The 15,675-nt window shown below is 43.4% G+C and overlaps 1 protein-coding gene and 1 pseudogene across 2 annotated transcripts; one reads left to right on the forward strand and one right to left on the reverse strand.

The window, feature by feature from the left end:
* Positions 1-2,224: 2,224 nt before the first annotated feature.
* Positions 2,225-8,271, reverse strand: LOC119725363 (carbohydrate sulfotransferase 14-like). 2 transcript variants are annotated; one of them, XM_038196769.1, is made up of 4 exons: positions 8,003-8,271; positions 6,005-6,126; positions 4,706-4,827; positions 2,225-4,090 (listed from the first exon to the last, which is right to left on the reverse strand). In XM_038196769.1, the coding sequence occupies exons 2-4, from the start codon at positions 6,123-6,125 to the stop codon at positions 3,059-3,061; spliced, it is 1,275 nt and encodes a 424-aa protein (XP_038052697.1). In that variant the 5' UTR covers position 6,126; positions 8,003-8,271; the 3' UTR covers positions 2,225-3,058. The 2 variants fall into 2 exon arrangements, with proteins under 2 accessions (XP_038052697.1, XP_038052696.1); XM_038196768.1 differs by having other exon boundaries at positions 6,005-6,163.
* A 186-nt stretch (positions 8,272-8,457) lies between these two features.
* Positions 8,458-14,096, forward strand: LOC119725364 (annotated as a pseudogene).
* Positions 14,097-15,675: the final 1,579 nt, after the last annotated feature.

Consider the following 15,675-nt stretch of genomic DNA (forward strand, 5'->3'; position numbering starts at 1 on the left):
TTGAAAAAGAGTTACAAAGTTTGTACTGAGGTCCAATGTCCAACTCATAATTAATAATCATTTCATACAGCCATTTCAGGATACAACTCCCAGCGCCATGCAGGTCCATCCATAGTTCACAGTCGACCAGTGTCAAACTGTTATTTATCTTAAGTGACCATTGCTATATAATCAATGATTAACCAATTAGAGGAATCTATAGGCGTGGCGTCTATGCAAAACGTATGGATGGCGGCCACGCATAATGTCTATTAACAATGTGTAGACCTCCAGCATCAGGCCCCCTCACTGTGGGCAGGTTTCGTTATTTGAGTCATTCAGTGGCAATAAAAGTGCGAACGGCCGGTGTGGACGGTAATTCTGTCCCCCGTTAAAAGTGTCCGGGGGGACAGAATTACCTAGGTAAAAGTGTCCTCCCCGGCCCGTTAATTCTGTCCCCCTTCAGGTAATTCTGTCCCCTCCAGGTTTTTTTGTCCCCCTAGTTTTGCAGCGCAGAAGGCCAGTAATTCCCTATAATTATTGTTTTAATGAATTCATACAAGCTATACATTTTTTACTTTTTAGTCTGCCCTTCATGAAGATGAATAAAATCAACTTTTTGGTCTCTTTGTGAAATGTGAACAATTATGTTTCGATCGACTCGGACTCGGAGTACGGTGAAATTACAGCAAGGTCGTGCACTACAGTAGCCCTATTAATTCTACGGTGGACGCCTCATTGATATAACGACTACTTGGATTGGTCTGCGTTCCATCGTAGCGCGTAACGAAATTTCTCATTGGATGAATTTCCTTCGTGTAGAGGGATACACATTATACACATACAGATTTACCAGGTCACGAGCCGGTAAATTTGTCCGGGGGGACACATTTACCAGGGGGGACAGAATTACCTGCCACACCGGCGGCGCGTATCTCGCAGAACAAAATTAGACCTGTCCTGCGAGGGCGCTCTGTTCTCCCTGGTAAAAAAAAAAATCCACAAAGTTACCGTGATATTGTCGCTTGGTGGCGCATTGCATTTATGGGCGTCTAAAAGTGGATAAATCCAGTCGGACCTGTAGTTCTGTACATAAAGGCCTTCAAAATATGTATCTTAAATGTGACGCCATGCACTGGTTCTAAGTTTTACATTATAATATCCTTCAAAATGCAATGACATGACCTATAAGCATACGGTTTTATGTTTTGGTGGAATTTGAGCTAGACTCTCCATAATTATCTGCTGTAACTTTGCAAGAGTAAAGCCTGGATCACCTGATTAGAAGTCAGGACTTCTTCCAACCAGTCTGCGAATGAGCTGCCAATCGTCGGCGATTTAAACACTATTATTCATTGTTATATAAATTTTTCTCTAATTTCCCTGGACATCATGAATATGCATAACGCAGAGAGCGCCCTCTTTTGATATTGTCCAATCTCTTTGGGAAAAGAAATTTCGCAGCCCGGTGTCACATGAAAATCCGACTCCTATGAAAATCGGACCCCTTTTCCCTATTACATTTGTATTGGTTAATTCTTCTCATGTGACCGGTCACTCTCCTAATTATCATATTTACGCATGCGTGGTATTACCAATGAGTCTGAATTTCATAGAAACCTAAATTCACGCTACACCGGTTCATGCACACTTCATGCAAAATGTGAAGCGAATTTGACGTCATGAAACATTCGCTGCGAAATTCGCCCGAGTTCAAATGTTCAACTTTTACAAATTCGCAGCGCCAATACTTGCCACGACGTCACAAATTCGCGTTCGCTTTTGCGCAGAGTATTAACCGGGCTAATTCACTCGTTCACCGTGGCAAACAATTTTGGCCGCCATGTTTGTTGGCGTTATTTGCCTCGCTTTGATTTTCAAGATGGTGTAGCCTGAAAAAGGTCTATAGTCCCCTATTCAGAACTAGTTCACGTGACCTGTTGCATGTGCCGACTTTTCAAGGAAAGCACTTTGCAGTTGCACCTCCAAGGGCTTATCACTGAAGCCTTATTTTACAATAAATTAGAATCACGTGACATGCTCAGGCCTGTCGCTGAGAGGGTGGTGGGAGGGGGTTGCCTACTACGTCCCCCCCCCCCCCCCCCCCCGTCGGCAAAAGCCATGAAGCGTCAAAATTAACTAACAATTTTTTTTGCTTGTGGTGTCCCCCTATGCGCCATTTTAATGCCCGTAGCTTTGGGCAGTGCTGGATAATGTTCCTCCAGTATACTACGTGTACACATAATTAAGTTAACATCTTTTAATGGGGACTTAGCGCTCACAGGTACTAGAAAAAACACGAGTAAAAAACAACAGCAACAAGTAAACAACTATTAACCAGAGAGCCCGATTTCTCTATGTTTCTTTTTATTTTAGTGCTTAACAATGCAGGAAGAAAGTGCCCAATTAAGAATAAACAATAAATAGTTGAAACAATAGTTAGCAATACTAAAACTACAAATGGTTAAAAATCAGTTTATTTCTAACCATTCTGAAATCGGAAACTATAGCTACATATCATTTTGGTACGCACACTTTTCAATAGACCATTGTCATGTTGAAGCCACCTTGATTTTTCAAATCAACGTAACCAAAGCGAGGCTGGAAGGAAAAAAATGGTCTGGTTCCTTTCTAGTTGCGCAAAAAAATATTACTCATTCAGTACTGTTATTGGATACAGGGAACATGACCGAAAAGGTGGCAGCACGATAAAGGCCTATAACTATAGTCTACTCAACCGGCTAAAAGATAGGCATTAATTTTGCTTTTAAATAAAAACATGGATAAATACTCAAATACAGATCAATATCAATGACTTTGAATAAAACAAATACTTTAAGATATTTGTTTTATTCAATACTTTGGTATTTGTTTCATTCAATCATAAGTATGCTCATGATAGATCACGTTTCCATCACAGCTGTCGAATGGCAATGTTGAAACTATAAGCTTAAAGACCAATATACAAGAAGTCGAGTCAAAGAGATCGCTCTGAAACTAAGACACAGCAGTAAATTGTTCTTCAACATTATATTTGTCGTCGACAACAAACGTAATAAGTTATAATTGGAAAAAACAATTAGGTTATTTTCTCCATGTAGGTCTTTAAGTCAGAGAAATCACTGGGCATGGGGTAACTAAAGGCAACAAAGTCGTCCTTGTAGACTTCACAGACTTTCTGAATAAGCTCAGGCGATACCCGCGAGAAGTACTCCACCAGACGAGTCGTGTTAGAGCTCCCACTATACGGCTTTGGATAGCCATACTCCACACGACCTTTGACGCCGAGCTTATCGATGAGGTAGTCCGTGTCACTGGGCAGAGTCTCCAGTTTACCGATGAAGTCGTAGCGCACCATGCAGGGTTTGGACAACTTGAAGATCGGGGCGAAATGCTCGTCCCCAATCAGGCCGTTCTTTCCGAGGAGGTACCTCAGGAACTCCGTGAAAGTCGGGTCCGGAATGGCCGGGTTCTTGGCCTTCCGGCCCCGGATTTTGCGTATGATGGTGTTTGCGGTCTGGATGTTGAAGGCGGTGGGCAGTTTGACGAACTTATCCCGGAAGCCCGACAGGAGACGCACCAAGGGGTTGCGGACGAACAGGACCTTCGTGTTGCGCTGTAGTTCCCGCCTGATGCCGTCGGCGGTGCGCTGCCCGAGCGGCTTCAGCGCTGTCCATCTCCCCTTGAACCCCTTGCTGCTGATGTCGAACAAACTGGTCATGAATCGCCTCCAGTTGGACGAACCGACCTTACGGATAATCGTCACCGTCAAATTGAAGTCGTCATTCACGTAGGTGTTGCCGAGGATCCGTTTGTACGTTTTCGGCTCCCATGGACTGCCCAGGTCCAGCGGTGGGATTTTGAAGACGTCGCGGCAGACTTGTGCCATGTGCGCCTGGCGCTGTGTTTGGACAGCCGCGGTCTCGTTCCTCGAGTAAACGCGTGGTTTGGCGACGTCGGGTCTCGCCTGCAGATAGTCCCATTGCTTCTGTTCTCGCGGTTGCGGTGGACGATGCGGGATTGCGCGAGACTTGGGCCCAACAGGCGTACGAGGTTTCTGTACAGCATGGTCACGGTCTACGCTTGAGCTTACATTCAATTCAACCTCGCTCTGAAATAATTGCAAACATATTTTACTAAACACTAATCATGGAATAAATCTAACATTAGATGCAGTTTGCCTTTAAAACTCTATTTATAGAAGGTTTGCGGAATAAAAAAACCCGTTGTCATTGTGTAATACACAGTTCACCACCAAAGAAAGACTAGCTTGCCAGAAGCCCAAATGTCGGGACCATTTTTTTTTTTTTTTTAAGTTCTGTATGTAGCATTTTCAAAATCAAGGATATGAAAGCCAAATTCGTAAGCTTTCTTTAGCACAAGTACCATTCAAATCATTAGGGTACTTGTCAAGTTACGATATTAACACAACCGCTGTTTTAAAGTTCTGTCCATGGATCACAAGGTTAGCGTTCTTTCAGCAGAACGAAAACAAATCATTATAGGGATGTGTGTGAATTGTTTTCTTTTTGCTGTAAGAACGCACATTCTTTTTTTTTGTAATCCGTGGAAAGAACATTAAAACTGTGTTTGTTTTTAGAGTTTCGTAACTTGAAATGTACATGAGTGATTTCTTGTTGTGTGCATTTTGGGAATAATTCCCAAAACCAGAGGAGCTCTCGACATGTGCATGGCCGCGCGCACGTCATAATACTTTCAAACGTACCTCATTTTTCGCGGAAAACTTCTGCTGGCTTGCGATGCCAGTTAAGACGAGGGCGTGGTCAGATTGAGGGTCGTTCAGCGATTGGTGTCTCTCCTTTCTGATCACATCATTATCATCCAGATCTAGGGAGACAAAACGTAGCTTAGAAAAGGAGCTCATATTTTGGGCCAAACTACATTGCAGGCATTTTCCGGGCAGCATTTCGTTCACAGACGGGATGGCAAAATGTCGTGCCTATGTTTTATTAGACGTCTGTGGACATAGTAACGTGTTGTACACGCGCCCTCTTTTGTTGGCGCACGGATCGAGTCCACAAGACTCCGGCATTATTATTAAATGTAACGGTGCCCCTGCCCCCCCCCCCCCCCCCAAAAAAGTAATTAAACAACTATAATAATAACTGACTGTACTGGGTCTTCAGCCTGCAATTTGCCACCGGCTGTGTATTGTTTTTTTTCTGTAGCATACATATTATTTTAACAAATCTCATCACGCACCCTAACATGAATATTTATCACTCTGTGTGGATCGAAGACACTTAAGTTCTCGTAGTGTTTTTCCTTCAATTAAACTTATCCCACAAAAAAATTGATGAAAACAGGCATAGGCGCGAACCACAAATCTATGATTTATGGTTCACTCCACAATACAATAGACCACTGCAGTTTGACGAAAGCCGTTCCTTGAAATGCTTTTAATGTACATGCATGGACTGAGCGATAGCAATAGTGAGACGTCTTGTTATTTTCTTGTGAATAAACATCGAACTAGCTGAATAATCAGTACCAATCGACGATGTGTGCTGCAGGGTGCAGACCAGTAAATCGGTCCGAAATTGCCTGCGCCGGCCAAATCACGATTTGCATGCCCTCAAAATCTTCGGCATTTGAGCATGCTGTGGGCCATGAACTTGAGGGTTTGTAAAAAATATGGGTGGAAACCGTGCACAGGACTTGGAGCTTGCAGTTCTGTGTAATTTTGATGTAATTTGGACCCTAAAAGCGCTCTACTTTGCAATGGAGTGTAGGCATCGTTTTTCAAAATGGCGATGGGCTTCAGGACTATTTTCAGGGGTGATCATCTTCAGATGGAAATTTCTCCTAAAAGTCATCAGTTGACCCCCCAAAAATTGAAAAGAAAATGAAAGATGATGAAATAAGCTTTAATTTGATGTGTGTCTCGAACACCTTGGAGAGTTGTGAGTATTTTTCCCGAATTTTTGAAGTGGGAGCATTTACCATTGGGGTCTATGGAAGTTTATTTACTGGTCTGCTACCTGCAGATAAAAACACCGCTTACCGGGTTCATCATGCCGTCTCTTCACCGCGGGCGACAGGGCGATGAAGGAAACTGAGGCTGCAGCCCCGAGTATCAGAAGAAACACGAGACGCTTCAGGTCTCGTTTGATTCCCAGCCGCATTCTGGACCGATGTCGGTTCGACAGATAAAGTTGGGTGTCTTTATCAAACAGAAAATGGGAAAATCAAAAGCTATTTTATGAATGCATGTTAATGGATTATTTGTATTAAATTATTGGAGCTGGTTAGAGGACCTGGATTGTGTAATATCGGGTTTCAGGTCCGACACCTTATAAGTCCGACAAAATCTCATCCCACAACCAAAAAAAAAAGCCCATAAGACCGACGCCTCATAAGTCCGTCGCCTCATAAGTCCGAAACACCGCTTGTCCGTTGTCGGAATTACGAGGCGTCGGACATATAAGGCGTCGGAGCTATGGGGCCGAATCCTTAAGATCAATGCCTCATAAATCTGAGGCCTCATAATTCTTGCGACACGGCCCCGTAATATCGGACTAATTTTTGCAAACATTAGTCCAACCCTAACCCACCTCACTCCTCCGAATTCCTCCTGGCGGTTTTGGAGGATTCTAGAGGATTGAAGATGAATGGTGATTGAATCAAATGAGGATTCTGGAGGATTGAGGATGAATGGTGATTGAAGCATATGAGGATTCGGGAGGATTGAGGATGAATGGTGATTGAATCAAATGAGGATTCTGGAGGATTGAGGATGAATGGTGAATGAAGCACAAGAGGATTTTGGAGGATTGAGGATGAATGCATTTTGAGGCAGGACTGTCTGATGATTTTGAAGGATTTGGTGTTGGTTATCCTTCATTTAAACACGAGTGCAAACTTTTGGGATGAGGAGGATTTGGAGGATTGACGATGAATGCATTTTGAGGCAGGACTGTCTGACAATTTTGAAAAAATTAGGCGGAGTTGCAAAATTTTGGAGGATTTTGGAGGATTGAGGATGGTTCTAAGCAAAAAGGGCCTAGGGGGTTAGGGATGAGGACCGATATTTTTCCCACTAACTAGTTTTTAGGTGAACTATTATGGCTGCACATTCATGTTGCGCAGACGTGCGCAGGCCCGACAAAATCCCTCATCTTCCGTTTCTCAGATTTTTGACTCGGGTACGACTTGACTCGGGTACGGCTTGACTGGGGTGTAAATTTTGGGGCAAGAGTTGATTCGGGTACGACTTAACTCATTTCGGAAAGATTCCCATATGCCATCACTTCTCACCCTGTGCACAAACCGTACGAGACTGGTTTGAAAATGTCAGTTTTCTCAGTAAATACTTCAATATTTTCTCTGCTAAATTTGACCTTTTATGACATCACTTCCTGATGGCTCATAGGTAACTGAAGGGAAAAATTAGTGAAGGCATGATATGGGAATCTTTCTCTCTTTTCCAGTCCACCAAATCTTTAGTCCCGTTACACTATACGGACATACATTATTGCTGAATAAAGACTACACAGAAACTGTACATCGGTTAACCGCCAACGAAATCAATAATATGACTATTGTAGGCCTATTCGTGGTCAGCATGCGACTTGAAAAATCAATGAAGGCACGCATGTCATGCACTTGTCCAAAAACATGGGGAAGGTTAAACTTCTGTGTATAAGACTATGTACGACACCCTCAGTATAGCCCCCCCCCACCCCCCCCCAAAAAAAACCCCCAACTCCCAAACAAACAATGGAAAGTACATGTGCTCTCTTTGTGCACATAGGCCTACATTGTATGTATCGTTAACTTTGGCTCACAAAATATTTTCTTTCCCTATTTCGCTCTAACCTTCTTTATATTATCTTGAAACCAGATTTCGGTATTTATTTAAACGGAAATGGAAACATTTCGGTTTCATCTTCACATCATAAGTTCTGCTCCTTGCTCTATGTTCCAAGCGAGAATTGTTTGTTACCGTAGGATTTACAGCACATAATGGTTGAGCAAACATGCTTAAGTGCCGGATATTTACCTTCCAAACGCCGGGTAGAGGCTAACGGTCTAGTCTTTACTCTGGTGGTATCAGTCCATTGGCAATGAGCAACCTGTAAAAGAATGAGGAGATACGGTGCATGTACATAAAACTGATTTACATGTATCTCCTTGGTTGAAGATGTCAAGAAGGCGGCCTAGCGTTGCCGGTGGGCCATATGGTCAAGCTCTAACGTCCCAACGAGACAACAAGTCACATATCCTTTTGCGGATTAATGCATGACCACAATGACTCAAACCATCCCCAGCCCCGCAAAGCAATCCCTTCATTTGCGAAGCTTGTTCAATGAAGATGGGGTTGGGGACTAGTCATGCATGACTAAAATGGACGGATTACAACAGCAGTTCACAGATGTACAATGGGCGTTCCGTCAGCCGCTGTCGTCACTCAACACGGGCTTTTGTTAATGAAAGAGCAAGGTCCTTCCCTGTAAAACCATATATGTGCCATAATGCGCGAACAGAACTCGGGATGACATGACTCGGGAGGTTCTGAACCGTAGGCCCTCGATAGCTGCAGTGTGGTTATCACACAACTGAACAAATGTAGTTCATTCGATACACAAGAAGGTACGGTATATACAGTACATGTATATTGCTCAACAATCGGCGTCTGGACGCGTTGTGGTCAACTCCTCAGCTAGGGGTACATAATATTGGTCCGTACTCGACTCACAAGCAGCTGTTACGTTATAAGGTAACGGAATTCATTATGTATTTCCCTTAAAAATCATTCTCGTAGTTTGTTGTTACATGTATTTAAATATTATAAAGTTGAATTAAATTTATTGTCAAATAGCTTGCACTTAATTAGATTGAACTTCTTAATGGGTTAGGTCTATACTATACTATGTATTTGTTTTGGTTTAAAAGAAAATGTTGCAACCTGACGCCGTTTTTTCTACATAAATCATTTCAATGAAAGTCATTCAATGCAAAAATGATGATAAGACATGAATCTGGAACTGAGAAATATTTCTAATTTTGTTAGGAAATACTTTGAAAATTGTATTTTCTTGACTCTCCATAGACTTTGTACACAATCGTGGAAGTGGCGTCAGGTTGCAACATTTTTTTCCGTTTTTTTTTTCAATTTGATTGATGTGGTATCCAGAATCTGGGACCGAAAGTTGAGTGCAGGGAAAATGCAAAACAAATTCGGACCAACTTACATGACTCGCTCTTCAGCAGATACAAATTCTCCAACATTTTCACATGAGGCAAAGACATGCTCAGTACTTCGGTTTGAAGTATCAGTTCAATTTTACAATGGTTTGCACCTGAGCTGAGAGTGAAGGCAACTTGATTTGAAGCCCGAAATTAAGGTACAAGACTGACCTCTTCAATAGTTTGGTGGCAGACTATGGAGAGATGTGTGGAAATACAGACTGGGTACCTGTTTCGTTTGACTCATTGATGTAGTACCGAAGGGTTGTTGGACTGGTTGTTGTGCTACTTTCTTGTGTTGCATGTTTTAAGTTTCTTAAATTGTGGGATTCCCGTACACAGGATTAAGAATCCCAAATTGTCGGACTAGAATATTAAGTTGGATAAACTTATTTATGCTAGTCCTATGTGCATTTTACAAATTACTTAACAGTTTGTACGTGCGTTAAAGCTAGGGGATCCCTACTCGACGAGCTCTTCCGGGGACCCCTTTCTGCATGTATCTATGAATTAAAAAAAGAATATGTTCAGGTGTATTCGTGCATCTTATATTAAATTTCTATAGATATTACATTTTAATGGGCCTACGGGACTCTACCCCTTGTGTCTCACAACTCACTTGAAAAAATGCAAACAAGACATAGTTATGCCGGCGAATGACAAAATCGGTCCAATTCTTCAGACTTGCATAAAGAGATCTTCAAAGAAAGTGTACATTTTCACTATATCAAATGAGGGGAATAATCGTCATAGCGATTTTTGGCAAGGTACCTCAAGAGTTGGAAAATATGTGATAGCATTGCAGCGGTGGCAGCTTTTAAGGTGTTATCAAATTGCCCCTTTGCCTATGCTTGACACTCATTTAATCGTTTTCCAGTGCTGCTTTCGTTGGTGGTTTGGATGTCTGCTAATAATCCCGCTTCTTCATATCCTAGGTGTTTAGCCAATTCCTTCCATGATGATTCAATTTTCTGGGACAAGCCCTTGAGGTACTCATCATCAATGTTGGCTTTGGCTGCCAACAAATATATTTGTTTAACTTCAGTGAAACATTCCCAAAATGCGCCCACTATATAAGTTGTCACGGTGTATATTACACCTATCTTGTTGGTAAAATCGCCATTTATGTACCGGAAGAAGAACGCCTCCTATTGTCCAATAATGGCCACACGATAAGATCGTCATCTTCCAACAGCGCCTCCAATATTCAGTTGGTCTCCAGCCCTCCTCCCCCCCCCCCGCACACATGCACTTTTTGATTTTGCGAGTGCCGACAGACATGAAAAAAAAAATCTTCGGTGCCTTCCATTCGGGTAAGTGTGCTTGTCTCCCCAACTCCGGCAGCAAAATAATGGCACCGGTGTTACCTCATTGACAAAACTGCTCAAAACAAAGTTGAGGTTTTCTCTTTTTTTGTTCCTCAAAAAGGTCTGAGGAATATGCCGGTGCTGCAAGTCATCTAGAAATCCACATTGTCAGGCGATGACACAAGACACGAACTGAACACAGATCTGAACAACACACAGGACACCGACATTCCAAATGTCCCAGCTGCAAATGCAGAGAATAAGGTAAAGGCCTGTTATGTAACCTTAACACTCCAGCTGTCTGAACGGTCACAGACAGTCAAAAAAAATCCTCTTCCCTACCATATGCCTTTCACAGGCTAGTCACCAACAGTCAGATCATATCAAGCAAGCACCGTGACTAGTCAAATTGATAAGCAGGCATGTGGTAGGCAAAGCTGGCTTATCAATCGCCTACAGTCAAAGCATAGCCGTATTAGGTTATAAACAGTCACAGCTTGTCAATCTTTATGTACATGTAAGCTAGGAGCTAAAATGGTTAAAACAGTCACTTGACTAATTTTGAATGAAAGGACAACTTTGCACAGAATGTATGTTTGCATAGGAGGGTTTTATAATAAACCTTAATAAATACTTGAGGGTGTTTTTGTTCAGAAAAATAGCCTCTGTTGTATATGTATAACTTGTCTGAAAAAAAGGTGCACCACAGTTTATCGTTTGGGAAAAAGAGGGCATAGAGCATGCGCATTCGAGCAATTACATCACGGGGGCATAATGGTCCAATCAAGATGGTTTAAACCTCGGTTTGTACCGTAGTCTGGCACTGCCTTTCAACGTCCACGGTATCCTGACGTCGTTTATAAATAGCTGGTGTTGATCCAGCTGGTGTATTAATCTTGAAGGTTAACTTACGATTGTGTAATATTTTAAGCAGCATGCAAACACTGATTCCCTGACCCTCCTCAATCCAAAAATCCTCATGGCGTTTTTGGAGGATTTATCAAGGATTTTGGTGTTTGAGAAACATGAAGATTTTGGACGATTGAGGTTGAATGGCGTTGAAGAAGAGGAGGATTTTTGAGGATTGAGGATGAATGCATTTTAAGAGGCAGGACTGTCTGACGATTTTGAAGGATTGAGGCGCTGGGCATCCTTCATTTTAACATAAGTACAACATTTTGGAGGGTTGAGGATGGACTTAAAAAAATGGCCTAGGGGTCAGGGCTACGTAGACGTACTCGTTACTATAACAATAATCAAATTTGTTTGAATTTCAGAGCGACCCTCAGATACAAAGAAGACCGATGCTTATGGGACGCGAAGCTCCATCTCAGCCACGCAAGGGGCTCGGTTCCTGCGCCAAGATCCGCGGTCGACACGGCGATGTCATACCCTGCAAATGCCTCAATGCCACAGCCGGAGCAAAGGAGAAACCGTACATTTTTTCGAAGATCGAGACAGAGGCTGTCCAACAACAACGCCAGAAACACCTCCGCAGAGTGTGCCGGGAAATCTACCACACTCCGCCCTTTGACCTCCGCGTCCCCTTCGGGTACAGACCTTACGTCTCTTGTACGTGAACGGCGACTACAACTTGACGGTGACCAGGCGCGGTTCTAGAACCAATATTTTTTTTTGGGGGGGAGGCTAGCAGGGTGGATCCAGAATTTTTTCAGCGAGGCGTGCTGAAATGTAGACCGGTAATTTTCTCCAGACACTTAGGCCTCCGAAAATCAATAGGTGGGGGGGGGGGGGGGGGGGGGGGGGGGGGCACTATATTAACTACAAATGCATATTTTCAATGGGGAGCGCCAATAAAATCCTAAAATCATTAACAGTATATTAACTACAAATGCACCCTTGTCAGGACTATTTCTTTAGGGGGAGTCCTTTCGCATGTACATCACAATCCTTCTTTTTGCTAAAGCAAAATCTTTTTACGGAATTTATTGGGGGGGGGTGCTAGACAAAATTTTTTGGGGGTTAAGCCCCCCCCCCCCAGGCCCCCCCCCCCCCCCCCCATAGAACCGCGCCTGACGGTGACCATCATTCGGAAGGCCGGCTCAACCAACTTGAAGAAGTTCATGAGAGACCTGCACGCCATAAGTGGCGAGGAGTATCAATCAAAATGGCGGGCGCTCCAGTTACTGCACAACCGCTCGGAGGGGGCTATCAAGCACGCCCTCAAGCGCTACACGAAGGTTCTTTTCGTGCGCAACCCGTTAGTGCGTCTGCTGTCTGCGTTCAGGGACAAGTTCGTCAAACTGCCCACCCGCGTTTACGTCAACATGGCAAACAGTATCGTCCGGAGGGTCCGGCGCCTGAGGCCGGCGGACCTGACGCAGCCGGACCTTACTTTTGCCGAGTTTCTGGCCTACATTGCCTCCGTGAAGGGCCGGAACGGTGACCCGCACTGGGCCCCGGTGTTCAGGGCGTCCATCAGGCCCTGCCTGGTGCGTTACGACTTCATCGGCAAACTGGAGACCTTGCCTTATGACACGGACTACCTCGTCGACAGACTCGGGGTCAAAGGTCATGTGGAGTTCGATTTTCCCAAGCCCTTTACTGGCAGCTCAAACACGACGCGCTTGCTAAAGTACTTCACACACGTGCCGCCTGAAATTGTTGAGAAGATTTGCAGCGTGTACCGGGATGACTTCATAGCGTTCGATTTCCCGATACCCGTCGATTTCTCGAATTTGAAATCATACTGGGAAAATATTGCATAACTCACAAGTTCCAAGCAAAGTCTTGACGATCGGACGTTCACGTGTGCAGCGCCACACACTGCAAACGTCTGATATATGCATGGCAAAAATGTGGTTCCGTTCACGTGTTTTCTCTATTTCCTCGCTAGCCTCTGACTTAAAACAACAGGTTAGTTGTGTTGAACCTCACTCTTGTTGCAGAAAACGACAATTAAGAGCAAATGATTTTATATGCCTTCGATGCATTTTATTCATATTGGCTTGAAGTATACTTTACCAACGTACACTATGTATTTTGTTATCTGTGGAAAAAATAGTGCAGCTATAGTGAGTAGTGCAGCTGCATTTTATGCTTGGCCCTAGTATTACGCGGATGATTTATGTGTTCAAAATGGAGCAAGACAAACTGGAGAGAGATTATTAATACTTTTGCAAACCAAGATGACTGCATAATGATCTCTGATTTTTCTTAGTCGAATCCAAAATCCACATGTGTTCTTAGAGGAGCACAAACTATTGCCCCATGGCTGCTCTGTTTTGTACTTTCTGGAGTTGATTTTGCTGTCCGAAAACCAGATTACCCCAAACCACATCACAAGTAATCATAATGGGGTTGGATAGGTAGTTTATAACTGGAGACTTAATATGTTGGTCCAAAAAGTGACGTTAGTCCGAACAAAATTCAGCTGTAACCTAGCTTATCAGTTCAATCTAAGTTTGTAAAGAGCCAAATACCCGAATAATTAAAAGAATCAACATTTTCTAGCACCTCACCACCAACTTCTACTTTTAACCCTCCGAGCAGCAAAGTGGTGATTTAATTTTCCACATTTTCCAAATATGGGCATTATTTTTTTTCAATTGGCCAATAAGGCCAAGCTTCCACGTAATCCTCACCCCTACTATACACCACAAGCCTGTAGACTCCCATTGGCCAGTACCTACCCAATCCGGAGTAAGGAGTGTTGAAAGACAGAAGCCAAGTTGGCGCCGAATGCCTTTGTGCAGTAATGGGAGATCTTAGTGGCCAACCCTTAAGTGCCGCCCAATCCCTTTGCGCCAACCCCTCGTGCCGCCAGGAGCCCAGACAGGTTGTAAACGATTCCTGGACATGTGAATGACCTATATCTTGTGCGTGTACAGGCATGCCAGGGTTATTGACCTATAAACACATGTGGTGATAAAATTCTCCATGTGGTTCCACGGTGCCGTGATTATTTTTGATAAAGCTGCTCGGAGGGTTAAAACTTCAAAATAATTAACATCTGTCCATGGGCGTCGCGAGGGTTGGGGCAAGGGCGCTCTTGCCCCTTCCCCTTTGGAAAACGAAAAAAAACGGAAAAAAAGGAAAACGAGGTGCGAAGCCATTTTGTTGTTAATTTGATGGGGGGGGGGGGGTAGGGCAAATACTTCCCGCTTGCTCTCGGAAAAATGATAAAAAGAGAATATCATGAAAAAATTAAGGAATTTCAACGGAATTTCAAAGCAAAAATTTGCTTTGCTCCCCCCGGAGAAAATTCCTGGTGACGCCCATGCTTCTTTCTTGTGGCCATAAACATAATAGTTTGGTCATGTTCTCGTTCAACCATTCTGTTACCCTGAACAAGTCATGTCAGCCTCCAAGGCCGGTTTTGCCGATGTGAGTGGAGTTCTGTGAGGCAAAGAATAAGGCCGTGTCATCGGCATACGTAAATTTACAGTTTTACAATGTTTTACAACACCAGGCGGCATTCCATTGACATTCATGACAAACCAGGCATAGTGGGCCAGACCACTGATCTCTATATAAAGACTGGATAGCGGATATGCATACAACATTCACACAGTAGACTTTGCATATTGACCAATTCGCCCCCGGTCTCACGAAGATGGCCGCGTATAATACGAACGTTCTACGCGTAAATACGCGCGCGTTGTATCAACAGTTGACGCGCATTTTGGTCACGTACACATATTATGATGTTCTAAAAGGGACACATTGCCGTAGTGATTATTATTTCAAAACGCCGAAAAAGTGATATTTGCGGCATTTTAGTAACCACGACATTAGAAAAACTGTAGTTAACCTTGGTCAGTGGTGGTGGTCAAAATATAAGTCAAGTGAACCGCGACGTTACAAAAGAAATCATGCTGTCTATAAAAACGGCAACTTGTCCTTTGTAGATCACCAGCCGGTCTCACCAATATGGCATCAAATTCGTACATTGTGCGGCTCTGTATTAGCTATCCATTCTTTATATAGAGATCAGTGGGCCAGACCCTTGTGGTGCTCCATATGCTGTTGGTAGATAGAGGGTCTTATAATTTGAAAATCAATATTTGTTTCGGGGTGCCATACCTGAAAAGTACTTATATACCAGTTTAATTAATCAATGTAAAGAACAATAGTTCGTAACTCTCAAGCCAGAGTTTGGTTTTCGTCTACTGCATCAGGGTGGAAATTTGAGTTGACTGTCCACGGTCACATGATC

Source organism: Patiria miniata, unplaced genomic scaffold (assembly GCF_015706575.1).
Source record: "Patiria miniata isolate m_02_andy unplaced genomic scaffold, ASM1570657v1 HiC_scaffold_19, whole genome shotgun sequence".
Classification (NCBI taxonomy): Eukaryota; Metazoa; Echinodermata; class Asteroidea; order Valvatida; family Asterinidae; genus Patiria; species Patiria miniata.